The 17,726-nt window shown below is 43.6% G+C and overlaps 1 protein-coding gene across 1 annotated transcript in view; it reads right to left on the bottom strand.

Annotated features, from left to right (window-relative positions):
• Positions 1–17,726, bottom strand: part of SNAPC3 (small nuclear RNA activating complex polypeptide 3) — a 33,985-nt gene extending 16,259 nt beyond the window's left edge. Inside the window, exons 1-4 of the mRNA XM_053291120.1 lie at positions 17,450–17,726; positions 10,882–10,956; positions 7,689–7,773; positions 306–410 (exon numbers count right to left, since the gene is read on the bottom strand). Coding sequence (XP_053147095.1) covers positions 306–410; positions 7,689–7,773; positions 10,882–10,956; positions 17,450–17,685 — 501 coding nt within the window. The 5' untranslated portion in view covers positions 17,686–17,726. The remainder of the gene's footprint in view (positions 1–305; positions 411–7,688; positions 7,774–10,881; positions 10,957–17,449) is intronic.

Raw genomic sequence — 17,726 nt, 5'->3', positions numbered from 1 at the left:
GGTGGCCAGGGCTATGGCTTATCAGTTGCTAACTTACTTATTCTACATGCAATTTTTCCTTTTTTAAAAATTAGGAACACTCTTCCTTTTAGCTCCAAGCAGTCTTCAACTTGGTCAGGGACACGCCCTCTTAGAAGACAACTTTCACACAGGTCCTCTACAATTGCTCATCCCGTATTCTTCAAAACTATTAAAACAATTTGCTGCAAGAACATTAGAGATGTCAAAGAACAGCTCTCCAAGAAATTTTAATTAAAATCGTACACACAAACCCATAGACACACAAAACAAAGAGAGTCACTAACCTTCTGAAATATAACTGGGTAGAAAATATTGAGAGTTAAAACAAGCTCTCCATCCTTGACTGAATTGATTGGATTTTTCGGCTTCTTTCCAATTGCACGAGATTCCTAATAAGGAAAGAGATTAGAATAGTGTTCTGTCTGCTCAATAATCAGAGCTCAACACGCCACCAGTTTATTAGGGCTGTGCATCAGGTGCTCTGTTCCCGATGGTGGTCACTCCCAGTGCAGCCACCTCCACACAGTTCCTCGCATTTCTAGTGGCAGGGCTGGGCAGGCATTTCTACCAGAAAAGGAAAGCCCCAGAACTACACACCCCAGCCAGCCCCACGTGCATTCCTAGTCAGCCCCACAGGCTCCTATTCTGGTAGAAGAGCCAGAAATGTGGGGAGATGGCTGCGCTAGGAGCAGACACTGAAGAGGGGGGTTGTAATAACAACAGGGTGTGCATGCACTGCAAATTCTTCTGGATCAGAGCGTCCAATGCACAAACTTAAAATGTATAGTCCCTTTACTTAACTATTTTCAAAATTCGAACCTTGATTCATTTTGTTTGTCAGGGCAGTGACCCCCTAAACAGCACTCACAGTGGTTATAATCCACATTAAATGGTTGTTCATGAAGAGAGGTGGAGCCAAATGGTCACAATTAGGAAATAGACTAGGGCGATGGACACTAATTGCATTAGATTAAGATGCAGATGCTAAGCTGTGGTTGCTATATAATCTCTACTATACTTGTATCTCTAGGCCAGGAAGCAGGCTGAGGGAACACAGAATGGTTCTGTTAAACTTATCTACAGTGAACACTACTGGACACAGATACAGACCAAGACATTTTAACACAAAGATATTCTGAACAGGAGTTCTATTCAGAAAATGGCACAGATGCTTTGGTTTTTGCAGCTTGCTTGCTTTCTTTTTAAAGCATCAATATATTTTTACATCACATTTTTGGCCAAAATGGCACTCATTGGGATTTTTTCCCTAATGCTGTTGCACCTTTAAATGCATAAAAGATCTAATGTCTAGATCAGACAAAATCCAAGAACTCTAGCTTATGCTCATTTGATGATTAAATGCCAATTTATCTTTACCAACAGTTGCATTTTCTTATGCATGCATGCTGCTGGAAATTCTTAATAGGCCCTGTTGTCCAGAAATGTGTGATCTCTGGATTCCAGCGCGAAATAATGTATTTGCACGTAACAACACTGTTCTTTGTACATTAACAACTGCTGTCATAGATATGCCTCCCTGATTTCAGAAATGACTTCCATGACTAACAGATTATACTGTATAAAATATGCAGGATATTACAGCACCATCTCCCCAAACCAGCCAGGAATGCAGCTATCTAGAGTACAGACCCTTCAGCTTTGAAACACAGTCTATAAGGGAATGAGGAAGCTTGCTAAGAGAAGAGAGTTGATCCTATAGTGGGAGTGGCAGAGCCCAGATGACTTAATAAGTGATACCAGGAACAGATCTAATCTTACATTGCAATTATTCTGGATAATAAGCTACAGGGTGTGGTAGATGATTGCAATTAGTCTTATCAGTTCTTTTCCATGCTCTCTGTCATATGCTATTTTGGCTGTTAAATAGCAGAAATGTCAAGCTGTGCTGAGAACAGGGCAAGACTAGATTGCTTCACAAACTCCTGTCAAAGATACCCTTAGACGACAATCCTAAATCACATTTACTAGGGAGTAAACCCCTCTGAATACAGAACTTACTCCTGAGTCAACATGCATAGAATTCAGCAGCACAGTAATCTGGAATGCTCAAATCAAAAACTGGGACTCATGGAAGATCAACAACTTCCTGTCTAATAAGCCATGCTGTTTCCTGATGTAGGCAGATGCTAGGGTAATGGCTACTCCTGTTAAAAAGCCAGTGTGCTTTAACTGATGGGATCTGAACTGGCAATGACTAACCAGGAAAGAACTATTGGGATCCTGGTGGATTGCTCAAAGGCAAATTCTACGCTAAAGGTTATTAGAAAGAGGCTGAAAATGCAATGCTAATATTGGAATGCCTTTGTATCGATCTAGTGTGGACTCATTTGTGAAAGAAAGTGGAGATAAGGATACTTTTCTCTCCCTTTCATAAGACTGGAATTGGGGTCATCCAATTTGGCATTAGATTCTATTAAAAAGAAGCAGTAAATTTCATAAATTAGTTATGCCTGACCTTGACAAATTCTCTTTGGTTCTAGGACCCAAAAATGTATAAGTCAGATAATGAACCTTTGACAAAATTAGGGAGGCAAATAGGACAAGTAACAAATAGAAACAGGGGGGCAATGGGGAACTGGGGGTTAGGTTCCCTGTTGCTGGAAAACAGAGCTAAAACATTGAATTGGGGTGGGTGGGGAAGCTGCCTATTGTCTTAGCTGTTCCCCCTGAGTCGCACTGTGCTCCTGAATGCCACCAAATCAGCCAAAAATCACCATTCCCTTTTTTAAATGGAGCCATGTTGAAACTCCAAAATATAAAATGGCGTCTGGAAATCACCACCGTGGTCATTTCCGGCCGGCCACCCCTAACCCGCAGATACATGAGGTTGAAGTGTTCCCCCTGCCCTGGTTTTTTTTACGTATGCTGAGGTCAGATGTCTATTTCCCAGCCGTGGATATGAGAATCCATGGTTGCAGTGTCAGCAGATATCGAGGTTCTCCTGTACTATAATATAGTCCATCTTCCCAACACCAAAAAGGTTTCTCTACCATTAACCGTAGCTATTGGTTAACTGCTGTTAGCTGCTGATGGGTTTCTATTGCCACCACCCAAAATTTGTCCACATTGTAAGTGAAAGCGGGCTTTATATCTGATAGCAAGAGCTTTAGATAGAATTTATATTCTCAGCCAGGGAAATTGAATAGCAGTGGAGTTATAACTATTACGACAATCATTATAAAAGAAACAGTATAACAAAACATGCAACCACTTCAACACTGCAAGGGCACATTCGACTATCCAACGGAGTTATAGTAAACATGCCCTGCAGAACTGCTGTCACAAGGATGTTGTGTCTCACTCTGAAAAACACTTTTCAATATTTGGGCAAGGTAAGCATAGATAAATACGCTCTGGTTTCTCAGGTTGAGGCGGTGGCCAGGAGCACAGCTTCGGCTGATACGTCAGCTATGAACATTTCTGGGGGTAAATGACCTCAAAATAGTGGTGAATATGTTGGTAACTTCTAGGCTTGACTACTGTAATGCACTCTATGTGGGGCCGCCTTTGTACGTAATCCAAAAACTACAATTGGTACAGAATGTGGCAGTCAGCTTGGTCTTGGGGACAACTCGAAGGTACCATATAATTCCAATTTTGAAAGAAATGCACTGGCTGACACTAAGTTTCTGTGCAAAATACAAAGTGCTAGGTTATTACCTACAAAGAATGGCTTGGGTCCAGGGTATTTAAGAGAGCACCTTATTTGTCATGAACTCTATCATCTACTAAGATAATCTGGAGAGTCCGGTTACAGTTGCTGCCAGAACATTTGGTGGCAACTCGGGACCAGACCTTCTCTGTGGCTGCCCCAGGGCTTTGGAATATGCTCCCTGTTGAAATAAGAGCATCCCCTTCTCTGTTTGTTTTCAGGAAAATCCTCAAGACGTACCTGTTTTCTCAGACTTTTAACTGAATTTTCTTTAATATGTTTTTATCTGTGATCTTGTTTTATTAGTTTTGTGAATTTTAACTGTCTTATACTGTTTTAATATTTGTTGTGTTTTTAAATTTGTACACCGCCTAGAGATGTTATGATAGATAAATAAATAAATAATCAGCAGGTTCCCATCTAAGCTTAGCAAATCAAGCTTTCGTGATAGCTTTTCATGAAATCGTATTATTTCATGCTAATACTATATTAATTTCATTTTGACATTCAATGTCCATGAGTCTCTGTTTGAATACCTCTTTAACTTGATTATGTGCTAATACCATACAGAACTCCATGGACAACCCATATGTTAAAAGATTTCTGGCTAAAGCCAACTTTCAGCTCGAGTGAAACTTATCAGTAAGGACTAGCTAAACCTGTTGGGCAAAATTTCATCTTCAACTGTCCCAATTTAACCTCCAAGCCGTTACTTTGATCTTCTTCATCCCAGTCTCCAGCCTTAATATTGTGTTAAGATACTCATCTTGGGGCCCCAAGAATTGTTCTCAGAAACTTAGTTTGCACAGTCTCTACTGACTTGTAATTGGTAGAAAGTCCCACTTGGGCCCCATGTAAAATCTGGGCCATAGGTTTGGCCTTAAATAGCTTTAATGCTGTAAGCACAAACTCACCCCCTTTGGTTGTAACAGAATCTCAGAATTGCCAATGTACTTGTCTGGGTCTTGCACAATGTGCTTAATATATGCCTTCCATTTCCCTGAAGTATGAAAAACCACTCCCAGATATTTAAATGTTTGAACTTGTTCTATGCTATTACCCTCAATAGTCCATTTAAGTATTTTTGGTCTTTTAGAAAAGGACATACTTAGTCTTCTGGAAGTTTATCATCAACCGGCTATCTGTAGAATATTGCACCATGATCTTTAAAGCTCTCCCGAATCCTATTAGGGTTTGTGAGATGATCACCATGTCATCCACATACAACGAGATTGGTACACATATCCACGATCTTAGGTGCATGCAAATCTGGATTAGACAGACTTCTGGCCAGAAATTTTATATAGAAATGAAAAAGGGAAGAAGCTAGAATACACCCGTTTAACACCTTTCAGGTGGGTATCATATTTGAAAGTAAGCCTCATGGATTACACCTCACTCTTAAACCAGTTTTATTGTACAATTTTTGAATAAACAGTCAACATCTGTCTCTACTAGTAGCATTAAGTCCCCGCCCCCACAGAATCATTCTCAAAACTGAATCAAAGGCAAATCTGAAATCAACAAAAGCCACATACAAGGTGATTTTGGGTTTACTACTATATTTTTCTATAAGCTGGTATAACACCATAACATGTTCTACCATGGAGCATCCCTCTCTGAATCTGTCACGCCCTCGATCTCCGACAGCGAGGAGGAAGGGGAAGCTGTCAACTTTCCAGCCGATTCAGGACTGTCTGAGGGGCAGAGCCCGGCTGTCAGCGTTCATGAAACGGCTGTGGTAGATCCAACTAATGATTTAGAGCAGACACAACAACCTGAGTCAGCAAAAAGCGTGAGGGACCAATCCGAAGAAGAGCTATGCGATGAGACACCACTGACTCCACAACAGCGCAGGCTCACGAGACGTAGAACGCAATTAGAGGCTGTTAGGAGGAGCAAACGCCTCTTGCTGAGGGCTGACAAGCCTTGAATTCCTACCAGCTGGGAGCTCTCGGCTTGCTCTATAAATCACATCACCAGCCTCCTACTCATTGCTGAGAATCAACGTTCATCAAACATCCTTGTCGACAGCGTTCAGCCAAGCCGTATCCGATTTCAGCAGCTCCGCTTGCCTAGTGAATTTCCCTAGCAGCTGGCCAGACCTTGACAGAATCCAGACTGTTCAACCCCTAAAATACCTTCATTTTCCAGCCAGTCTATAAGCTTCCAGTTCAAATGCCTTGCAAGCAGCTTGTGCACAATGCTCAACAGACTGATTGGACGATAATTAGCAGAATCATCTTTAATTCGTTTTTTAAAATATGGATACAATTATCACCACTCCCCAGTCCTTAGGTATGTGTGCTATACAATCTACATGCATAAAAAGGGATGCTAACAGGGGCGCCCAGCAAATGGGGTTTAATTTAATTAACACTGGGACAACAAGATCACTACCCAGTGCCTTACTACCTTCAAGCAGTCTATTAATTTTTCAGCTTCAGATACCACTGACCATATAGTCTGCACATCATTTGTTAAATCAGCCTATTCTAGCTCCTCCTCTGAATTTTCATCCAGAGCTCTAAAATGTGCTTCACATACCTCAACAGGCACATGACAAGCCAAGATATCCAACAGTAACATGCCAAAATAAGGACAAAATCTTTTCTTTAGACATATAAATCAGCTGATGCCAAGACTTCTTTAGGGCCTCTTTCTTTTTATTTTTAAGTAAAGCTTTATATTGCTTTTTGAATTCCAATAACCTAGAGAGAGTTACTAGGGAGGAATTTTGCTGAAAGTTTATAACCTGCAAGAAGTTCCTTCTTGGCTAATACACACTCCAAATAACCACTCTTGAGATCTTACAATCTGCCTATGAATAAACTTCTTTTAAGACTAGAGAGGCCTGGAACATTTGAACAAAATTATCAAATAATATTTTATAATCTGATCTTCTAACTGCACACTTATAAGTACCTATAAAGGGAATAAAGAGAAGCCCATTTACTTTCCCAGTCCATGATGTCCATCCCCAAGTCTGATAATTTTATCAAGTGTCCATTGTCTGGTGCTTAAATTTTTTGGGTTGGCTTCTAGATCCAAAGAAAATTGGTCAAGACCAGGCACACCTAATTTATAGAACTTACTGCCACAAGATGTGGTGATAGCCATTAGCTTAGATGGCTTTAAAAGAGACAAATCCATGGAGGATAAGTCTATTATCAGTGGCTTGTAGCCATGAGAGCTAAATAGATCCTCCAGGTTCAGAGGCAGTACGCCACTGATTTTTACCAACTGCTAGAGAGGGCAAACAAAGTTCCTTTTTGGCCAGAGCAGTTCCCTGCTTGTGGGATTCTCAGAAGGACCTGCCTAACCACGAAGAGAAACAGGATGTTGGACTATATGAACATTTGCTCCTTTGTGTTTCTAAATAGAGTTATTTAGGAAATGTGTGCTTTGTCATACCAGCACACCATTTAATGTATTATAATCTCTCATATATTCACAGCACAACTGCATAAAAATGGATCTTATATCAGCATAGTGTCGGGTGACCTCTCTCCTCTTAGGAGCAAGCTCTACAGCCACTGAGTCTGCAGGCTGCTTCCAATCCGTTGATCACTGCATAGCAATTCTGCTTCTATTTGCATATAGTCTGAACAGACTTGATTTAGGATATATTTTATTTTGTGTGGATTTGCTTCTCACTCATCTTGACTATCATCTTGACATATGAAGTTGCCTTAGAATGAGTCAGACCATCAATCCATCCAGGTCAGTGCTGTCTATAATAAATGGGCAGAGACTCCCCAGGGTTCCAGATAGGTGTCTTCCCCAGCACTACTTGGATACCAGGGATCAACTCTGGGACCTTCCCACATGCAAAGCAAAGAATGTGCTCTACCACTGAGAAAGAACACCCTGGGTCTCCTCTCCATGAGGGAAGGAGAGGAGAAGAAATGATGAAATGAGAAGAGGGAAGCCTCTTCATTCAAGAGGAAGCCTCATTCATAAGGGAAGCTCTTCAAAAATAGGAAAGCCTTACCATCTCGTAAATAAATGTTTCTTGTCTACATGCACGATCTACAACTAGAGTTTCTTCTCGCCTCTCCAGAGCCTTCTGTCTAATTCTGCAGAATAGGTGCGAGAAGAAAAGGGAGAAAAACAAATGTACACATAAGGCAAAATTTATTATCCAAAACCGTGTTAAGTTTTAAAAGATGTGGTTAGAAATAACACAGAAACTCAAATAATTAGATTAGAATGCAATCTCATTTTCTAAATGCCTACCGAACACCATACCATATCATTAAAACAATCAAAACAGCCCTGAAAAATACTACCATTTAGAAAGTTTCATTCTCTGATCAGAACCAGGTTCTGAAACACCAGTAACTTCTGATAGTAGATTTTCAATTTTATCTCCGTGGATGTCAGAGAACTGAAGGTTTGCACAGATTGAAATAAGCTTCTCTGTTATTTCCCTTGTTAGCTCATTTTTTGATTTGATGTGCATACTTCCAAACAGAGACCAGTTTCTTTCACGTACTACAGAGGATGGAAGAATCTGAAGCCAGTGAGTCATCAATATGGCTAGAACCATCCTCCCACTCCATGAAAAGAAGCATCATGCCGAGGCACAAGGGAAGAGACTCATACACCCATGTTCCTCTCCCACCCATTTAAATAGGCCAGTCTAAGTTTCATTTAAACTAGCCCCAAGTTAAATGGTAACAAAAATGATTTTTTGCTATTAAGGTCCTTTCGGGTTATTAAATATATAGAAGCAGCTTTTACAGCTATGAGTTGTACAAGCCCAGCTTAGGGTCGCCATTCCAGAGAGCCAGTATGGTGTAGTGATTAGAGTGCTGGACTAGGACCGGGGAGACCCGAGTTCAAATCCCCATTCAGCCATGAAACTAGCTGAGTGACTCTGGGCCAGTCACTTCTCTCTCAGCCTAGTCTACTTCACAGGGTTGTTGTGAAACAGAAACTTAAGTATGTAGTACACTGGAGAGGAGAGCTGGTCTTGTGGTAGCAAGCATGACTTGTCCCCATAGCTAAGCAGGGTCTGCCCTGGTTGCATCTGAATGGGAGACTTGATGTGTGAGCACTGCAAGATATTCCCCTCAGGGGATGAAGCCGCTCTGGGAAGAGCAGAAGGTTTCAAGTTCCCTCCCTGGCTTCTCCAAGATAGGGCTGAGAGAGATTCCTGCCTGCAACCTTGGAGAAGCCGCTGCCAGTCTGTGAAGACAATACTGAGCTAGATAGACCAATGGTCTGACTCAGTATATGGCAGTTTCCTATGTTGACCTGGGCTCCTTGGAGAAAGAGCAGGATATAAATGTAGTAATAATAACAACAACCACCGAAAGCACCAAGACCATTAATAACATAAACTCAAAATTTTCTGATTTTCTCATTGGTTGTAACTATCAAAGTCCAAGTCATTTAATTCTGCAACATCAGTACTTTATCTGCTTCATAACTATTACAACTACTGTTTACATATCAGCCACTATATCACACACGAGGACAAGCAGCCTTTTGATTCTTTTATTGCTCCACATTTTATTACCTTAACAAGAACAGTGAATGCAGCCATAAAAACAGCCTTGCTGGATCAGTCCCAAGGCCCATCTAGTCCAGCATCCTGTTTCACACGGTAGCCCACCTGATGCCACTGGGAAGCCTACAGGCAGGCGTTGAGGGCATGCCCTCTCTCCTACTGTCACTCCCCTGCAACTGGTATTCAGAGTCATCTGGTGGGCAACCGGTATTCCTACTAGTAGCCGTTGATAGAGCTCTCCTCCATGAAGTTATCCAAACCCCTCTTAAAGACATCCAGGGTGTTGGCTATCACCACATCGTGTGGCAGAGAATTCCACAAGTTGATTATGCGTTGTATGAAGAAGTACTTCTGTTTGTTGGTCCTAAATTTCTTGGCAATCAATTTCATGGGATGACCCCTGGTTCTAGTGTTATGTGAGAGGGAGAATTTTCTCTCTATCCACTTCCTCCACACCATGCATGATTTTATAGAACTCTATCATATCATGCCAGAGTCATCTTTTTTCTAAACGAAAAAGCCCCAGGTGTTGTAGCCTTGCCTCGTAAGGAAGGTGCTCTAAGCCGCTGATCATCTTGGTTGCCTTCTTCTGCACCGTTTCCTGTTCCAAAATGTCCTTTTTTGGATGTGGTGATCAGAATTGTACACAGTACTCCAGGTGTGGCCGCACCATAGTTTTGTATAAGTTTTGTATTTTCTTCAATTCCCTTCTTAATGATCCCTAGGATGGAACTGGCCCTTTTCACAGCTGTTTTGGATTTCACTACCCTAAATAGTTTGGTTTCATCTGCAAATTTGGCCACTTCGCTGCTTACCCCAACTTCTAGATCATTTATGAATAAAATAAAAAGCACTGGTCCCAGTACAGGTCCCTGGGGGACCCCACTTCTTACTTCCCTCCATTATGAAAACTCTCCATTTATACCTACCTTCTGTTTCCTGTCTTTCAACAAGTTACCAATCCACACATGTACTTGTCCCCTTATCCCATTACTGGGATAACTGGATTTTCTTTGGATCCTCATTGCAAACGAAGTGCAATCATCCCTTGCCAACTGCAAGGGTTCCGTTCAGGCAAAATCTCACTGTTGGCAAATTTGCGGTTGGCGAGCAATTGAAATCAACAGGAATCAGGGAGTTGGGGGACCACAGTTGCAAAAAGACCAAAAAAACAAAGAAAAAATACAAATTTCCCCCCCAAAAAAACACCTGGAATCCCTTAAAATCACCAAGAATAAGCAAGAGAAGTGAACAAACCGAACCTCTGGAAAATTTTGAACCCCCCAAAATCACTCGAAGGCTTTTTGAGCCCCCCAAAACCACTCAAAATCACTTTAAATCACGAAGAGTTGGCAGTCAGCAAGAGGAATGAGTGGACTGAACCTCTGAAACCCTCCCCCCCAAATTGAGGGGAACCCCCCCGCCCACACACACACACACACACACACACACACACACACACATTACTAAAAAATCTCACCAAACTGTGGATACTCAGGTTGTGGTTGGTGAGACCGGGCACAATTTCCCAGTCATGGATACTCAAAACCACAATTGGGGAAACCGCCGTTGGTGAGGGATGTCTGTAATGTCCTAGCAAAATATGGTTACAGTATCAGCGTACTTAAAGAACAGATCAAGACTGTAATTAGACCAAAACTCAACATACCTAAGAGTTACTAAGCTAGTGTCTTCAGGGATAACTTCGGTATCTTCTTTATCAGAGCTCTTCAGTGCATCAATGCTAGAAACAAACAAAAACCTCAGTAGTTCAATTTCATATCTAAAGTTATCATGTAAAACACATAGCAAGAGCAATTAATCAAGAAATAATCATTTGTGGTTGTGCTGGGCATGAATCTGCAGGACAAATGTCTTACTCTACCACAGACTTTCTGGGATACAAAACACACTATTTAGGCTAAGGGAAGAACTAGAACTGGTTCTCACAAAAAGCAAATGAGAAGGTAAACCTTTTGACTGAATCACTTCACAGAGCATGAGGAATTAATGCTCCTCCATACACAAACACACCATGCACTAAAAAAAACCTAGCATGCCAAAGAGAATAATTCAGATCCTTGAAATGTCAGCTTACTATATGCAGAAGATTCCACCCCCCCCCGCCAAAGAAGCAACCAATGAGTCCAAATCTGCAATCTGAAATAGTACCGTCAGCAAATGGGCTTGTTCTGTTTATTGCCTGAGGCTGCAATCCTCATAAACACTTGGAAGTAAAGCCAATTGAACTCAAAAGACTACTTCCAAGTAAACAGACATAGGATCTCTCTATTAGGTATTTCTATACTGCTTTTCAACCAATGGCTCCACATTACAAAGAAACTCTTCTCCATGCTTTGTGAGAACTAGGCTTACCAATTTGGATTTTACTGTAATTTGTTTTTTATTGTATTGTTGGTGGCTTAGTTGCGTAATTTCCAATTATAAAAAGCATATTGGCAATAACTATTGATACATAGTTTTTAGTATGACCAAACTTTTGCAAACTTTTTGGCCTGATTTGCTTTTATAAGATGGTAGGCCATTGTTTTGATATTTCTGCCCCGAAATGTTTTGCTGTTTTGTTCTAAAAAGCGGTAAACAGTAGTGAAGCAATGGTGGAATTTCAACATGGAGGTAGAAAATCAGAAAAACAAGTAACCGCAACATCTTGTAGACTGATGTAGTATGCATGTTAAAACTGATAATTCCTAGGGGCCCAGCCATGTAAAAACCAGGAGAGATCCAATCAGTAAGGAGTAAACAACTATCATAATTAAAGTTATAAAAATTATTGTATTAGATTGCACAGGGTCCTTTGCAGATAATCACTGAGAGGTCTGTTTGGTCCCTCAAACCGGATGAGTAAACTGTCTTGTGGCTTCCTACTTTGAAGTGTGGTGAGTTCTGAAATAAAGATTGCTCTAAGTAAGTTCTTGTCTCTATCTGGGATGATTTTTGAAATCTTTGCCTGAAAATAGAACCTGAACTTCTGGTGTGAAACTTTTCATTGAGCCTGGGCCAAACCTAGGGAGAACATCCATTTTTATTAGCCTACTTCCCAGTAGGCATATGAGATCAACCATAATTCCATATGTGTGTCCATCCAAGTGCCCCCCACTATCAACTTTGCAACGCCTGGACCAATATGAACCGAATCAGGTACAGTTGTAGGAACACATAGGGACCCAACGGTGTAGTTTGTGATGATGTCATTCACCCTACTTCAAGATGGTGGACACATAAACATTTGAGGCACAAGTGGGCTAACTTGTGAACCTGATTTGAACCTAATTTGCAACAGCTGTAGAGACACAAAGAGACACCTCAATGGCATAATTTGTGATGATGTCATCCACCCCCATTCAAGATGGCGGACACATAAATTTTTGAGGCGCAAGTGGGCTAGCTGGTGACTGTCTAATAACCGATTTGGAACAAATTTGGTACAGTTGTAGTGAGACACACATATGGACACTTCAATGGTGTAGTTTGTAATGATGTCATCCACCCTGATCCAAGAGGGCGGCCGCGTGAACATTTGAGGTGCAATTGAGCTAACTTGTGAACCGCATAACCTATTTGAACCAAATTTGCTACAAGTGTAGGGACTCATAGGGACTGCTCAAAGGCATAGTTTGTGATGATATCATCCACCCTGATTCAAGATGGCAGACACGTGAATGTTTGAGGTGCAAATAGGAACCGATTTGGATCAAATTTAGTACAGCTGTATGGACACTTCAAACTCATAGTTTGTGATGATGTCATCCACCCTAATTCAAGATGGCAGACGCATGAATGTCTGAGGTGCAGGTGGGCTAATTTGTGAACTGCTTAACCGATTTGGACCAAATTTAGTCCAGTTGTAGGGATAGTGAAAGGAAATTAGGCAGATTAGTTCTTACTATAAAAAGTTGTTAAATTAAACCTTCTTTCAGTATGATTGATTCAACTGTTTCTTTTTAATTTTACTTTCTGAGCCGTACAGAGAACAGTTGTTATGGGGCAGCCAAGAAATAAAATCATCATCATCACCATCACCACCACAAGAAACAAGAGGCTGCCATGAAAGACAGCAGCCACGCATCTTGCTCACTCCCTTTGTAATCTGAAGTAAACTTTATCCTGTATCCCAGCCGGCATCACCACATTACGAATTCCTCTGCCTCAAACATTAGCTGCTGCGGGAGAAGGCAGAGAAATATATACTGTGATGATGTCAGGGTACTGGGTAGGTTCTGTTACACCTGACAGAAGGGGGAAAGCAAGACACAAGAAATGCCATTTTTAGTAGCAGGCCTTTCCCCCCCTCCTAATGTGTAGTTAGGCTCTCATGCTGATTTGCTCTTTATGCAACAAAGATGTTTGCCACACACATCAAACTTTGGAGTTGAAGCACTATAAAGTGTGTTTTTGTAAACACACAGGGATATACATATTGTCGGTCCCAACTGGCTACAGTCTCTAGTGCACATTGATGGCACATTTTCACTTTGCTTCAGAGTGTGTGGCATTCTAAACACTGCTATATATGCAGCAAACCTGTGTGCCACATATAGAAAAAATCTGCTTTAAAAGGCCATCAGCGTATTTGCATATTTGGAAGGGAGGGGGAGATCCACACCTCACTGGAGGTTTAGGGTCGAGCTAGTAATTATCTGCCCATACAAAGACAAATGCTTCAAACCAGAAGGCAGCAGGGAATTTAAAAATGAATACTTTCAGAGATGTTTAGTGTAGTTTTTTAATTCTAGAGACCAGAAAGGGCATACTCAGCTGTCACTCTATGTGTGGGAGGGATCAGATGCGAGAAGACTAGGAAAACCAAGGTGTTCTGCAGGAAAACTGCTTTCCAAACAAGCATGAAATCCATGCCAAATCAAGCATAAAATCCACATCTGATCCATATTTATTTTTTAACCTTATGCAAGATCAATGTATTATTTATTGATCTTATGACAGATCAATAGGGTGTTCATTGTTGTCCCTCCTGCCCAATAGTATTTTTTAAAAAAATGTTTAAGCTTGCAGTCTTATTTTCAAGGTTACACTTCTATGCACATTCACCAAAGGGAGGCTCTCCCAGCCCACATTCCAGGCTGCTCCTCCTCCCACTCACCCAACTAGCAGCCATTCAGTGGGAGTATTTTTTAAAAAAATGTTTAAGCTTGCAGTCTTATTTTCAAGGTTACACTTCTATGCACATTCACCAAAGGGAGGCTCTCCCAGCCCACATTCCAGGCTGCTCCTCCTCCCACTCACCCAACTAGCAGCCATTCAGTGGGAGTGTGTGGGTGGGGCTGGCTGAGGCAAAGCACAGTGGGGACACCTGCCTGCCTGCCTCCTGGGCCAATGGGAAACTGAAGCTTTCCTGTACAAGGGCAGCCAGGCTGTTCTCATTAGTCACTTAGGGTCTCCACATTAAAGGGCACAACAGTGAGCACTGCCTAGTGTGTGCATTTGTGTGTCCTACCACTACTGCCACTGCCTCTTCCTTGGTGTGCTGCTGTGTGCCTCCAGAGTTGTCCTCTCCTCTTTGCTCACAAGAAGACAGGTGCCAGAGGCCGGTGCCACTTTGGCTACCACCCTAATCTGGCCCTGCCTAGCCCTCACCATACAAAGTTTTACATTTATATCCTGATCTTCCTCCAAGGAGCAGAGAGCGGTGTACTTGGTTAGGTTTATCTTCACAACAACCCTGTGAGGTAGGTTAGGCTGAGAGTTGTGACTGGCCCAGAGTCACCCAGTGAGCTTCACGGGTTAGTGAGGATTTGAACTTGGGAGGAATGCTCTCCGTCCCACTCCAGTCCTTGAGAGGAACATGACTGAGTGGGCGTGGTGTTTTACAGTGGTTTAATCCATACCTGAGCTCTTCCCTTTCCGAGTGAAAAGGCCAAGGGCGGGGGAACGGACACACCAAACAAGACACCCTTCCTTCTGCTTACACCCCCATATCTGCTTAAGCAACAGCAGCCAAGGAGCAAAGATGAACCAGAGCTGTGTGGAGGCTGCCTGGTGAGCTGCAGCAGGAAGGTGCTGCTCTAGCACACAGCCCCATTCTTTTTTACTGTTGGCGATAGGTAATATTAACATGATTGTTTCTCACTACTTCTCATTTAATGAGCAGGTAATTTTCTCACTGAGCGATTTCATGAAAGTCTCTTCCCTATTTATTCAGTCTTTACTTGCCTCTTTTTCCCTGACAGGGAGCCCTTTGAGACCATAATGTCCATCTTTTCCTTTGTCACTTTCCATGTAAGCAATGCATAATCTCTTAAAAGAAATATGTCAGGGCTCACGGCTCATCGCTTCTTTGCAGTAAGCCCTTGCCCCCTAAGTCTACATGTGTGATAGTCAACTGCTTAGTGGGCAGAGAAGTGCATTTTATTCTGCACATGCCCAGGTGCCCCTTCCCTTCTCTTTTTCATTTCACACCTTTCAGGACTAACAGTCATCCTATGTATGTTTACTTAGAAGTAAATTCTACTAAGAATAATGGAAATTACTCCCAAGTGAATACTAAGTCTATCATTGGAGTCAGGTTCCAGAGTCCTGCCTCAAATTTTCTCTTCATGATATTGCAGAGTGAGTTGTAAGGACCATTCTACACAACTGTCTGGGCACACTGTGGCTGCCTGAAATGTCTACACCAGGCCTGCACAACATCTAGCCCATGGTCCGCATCCAGCCCATGGAGCCTTTTTTCTTGGCCCACTGGGTTTTTACTTCCCCCTACTCACCAGCCCTCCATGAGATTTGCTTCCCCCCCGCTTGCTTCTCTCTTCAGCTCCCAAGTCCCTCAGCTTGGGGCCAGGAGCTTCCTAGAAATGAGGGCGTGTGTGTACCCTGAAGGAGATACAGGGCGCATGCATGCTCTGAATGAGGACACGCATGTGCCCTGTATCTCCTTCAGGGCACACACACACCCTCATTTTCCAGGAAGCTCCTGGCCCCGACAGCAGCCGAGGGGCTCAGGAACTGAGCACATAATGCCCTCGCCTTGCCTCCACTGGCCGTGCAGAAGTGTCAGAGCAAATACGTGGAGGCAAGGCAGGGAGGACCAGGTGGGAGCCCAAGCAGAAGCCTGGTCAGGCCAGGCTCCTCGTGAAGGAACGGTGGCGAGGTGGTGCCCTGCCATGGGACACTGCTTGCCTCCCCCCGCTTGCCTTCCAATCCCCTCTGCTTGTATCAGGGGCTGCTGTGGAGGCAGAGGGCCTGAGAGCCAACTGGCACAAGCAGTGAAGAGGCAGTACTCTGCTCACTTCCTCCCACCACTCACTCCAGCTCCCGAGGTCCTCTGACTCTGTCAGGGCCAGGAGCCTCCTTGGAATGAGGGCGCAAGCTCCCAGACCCGACGGAGTCAGAGGGGTTTGGGAGCCAGAGCGAGCTGCAGGGGGAAGCAAACAGTGCACAGCCTCACTACCGCTCATGCTCCCAAGCCCTCTGCCTCCACAGCAGCCCCTAGTTCAAGCAAAGAGGAAACAGAAACAATCACATGGAGACATGAGAGGCAGCTGCTGTGGTGGCAACTTCCAACTGTGAGGTGCCTCACTGGAAAAGCAAATAATAGAACACAAACGCAATCAGTGTCATTCAAAGACACCCGGAGTCACTCCTCCTCTTTGCTCAGTTAACAGGTCTCGGAGCTGCCTGCCTAGGTGCAGACTAGGCGACCCCTCTCCCCACCCCAGGGCCAGCAGGCACTTTCCCAGCAGCAGGGCTCCTCCTGTCCTGGAACTGGAGGACTGGCCAACCCTGGCAACGCATAAAGTACCAGGCAGTGGGTGGAGAGAGTCGCTGGCCTTTTACTGCCTCCAGACTCCCTGGCGCCTCGTCTCTTATCCCCCCCACTACTCCTCCTCCTCTACCCACCTGGCCCAGCGGCTCCCCACCCACCTCCAGGAAAGACCGTTAGGTCCAGGGTATAAAATTACCTAGCTCCACCTCTGTTGTCTACTCAGAAATAAGTCCCTGTGAATGGGACTAACGCCTTAGTTAAGCGTTTGTCCAACTACATGCTTGCAGTCCAGCTCGATCCTATGCCCGTGATAAGTCCCACTGAGTTTGATAGGGCTCACTCCCAAACAAACGTGCACTGAACTGTCTGCAATCTTAACTAGCTGGAGGTAGACGTCCCGATCCTAAGCATGCCTCCTCGGAAGCCAGCCCCGTGCAGTAAGCGCTGGGGGGCGGAGTGCATTCGGGAGCCTGGCAGGGGTTTCCTTTGCAGCTACCTGCACACAGCCCTCAGCGCGGCCGCAACCTCCGGCGTGCAGTCAAAATCATCGGCCACCACCGCATCCTCGCAGTCTGCGGACACTGCCTGCTGTAGGGACAGATCTTCCTCGCGCAGCGACTTCTTCCAGAGAGCCCCAAAGGAGCCCACATGGAAGATCTGAGTGTTCAGCTCCGCCGTCTCGTAGTGGGGAATGTTGTCACCAGAGCCCGCACTGCCGCTACTTCCAGCCATCTTCTCTGCCGCTGCAGGAAGGAAAGAGAGGCGGGGCCACA

This window comes from Hemicordylus capensis, chromosome 2 (assembly GCF_027244095.1).
Source record: "Hemicordylus capensis ecotype Gifberg chromosome 2, rHemCap1.1.pri, whole genome shotgun sequence".
Taxonomy (NCBI): domain Eukaryota; kingdom Metazoa; phylum Chordata; class Lepidosauria; order Squamata; family Cordylidae; genus Hemicordylus; species Hemicordylus capensis.
Note: the sequence above shows the minus strand (reverse complement) of the source record. Positions and strands in the feature narration are given on the sequence as shown.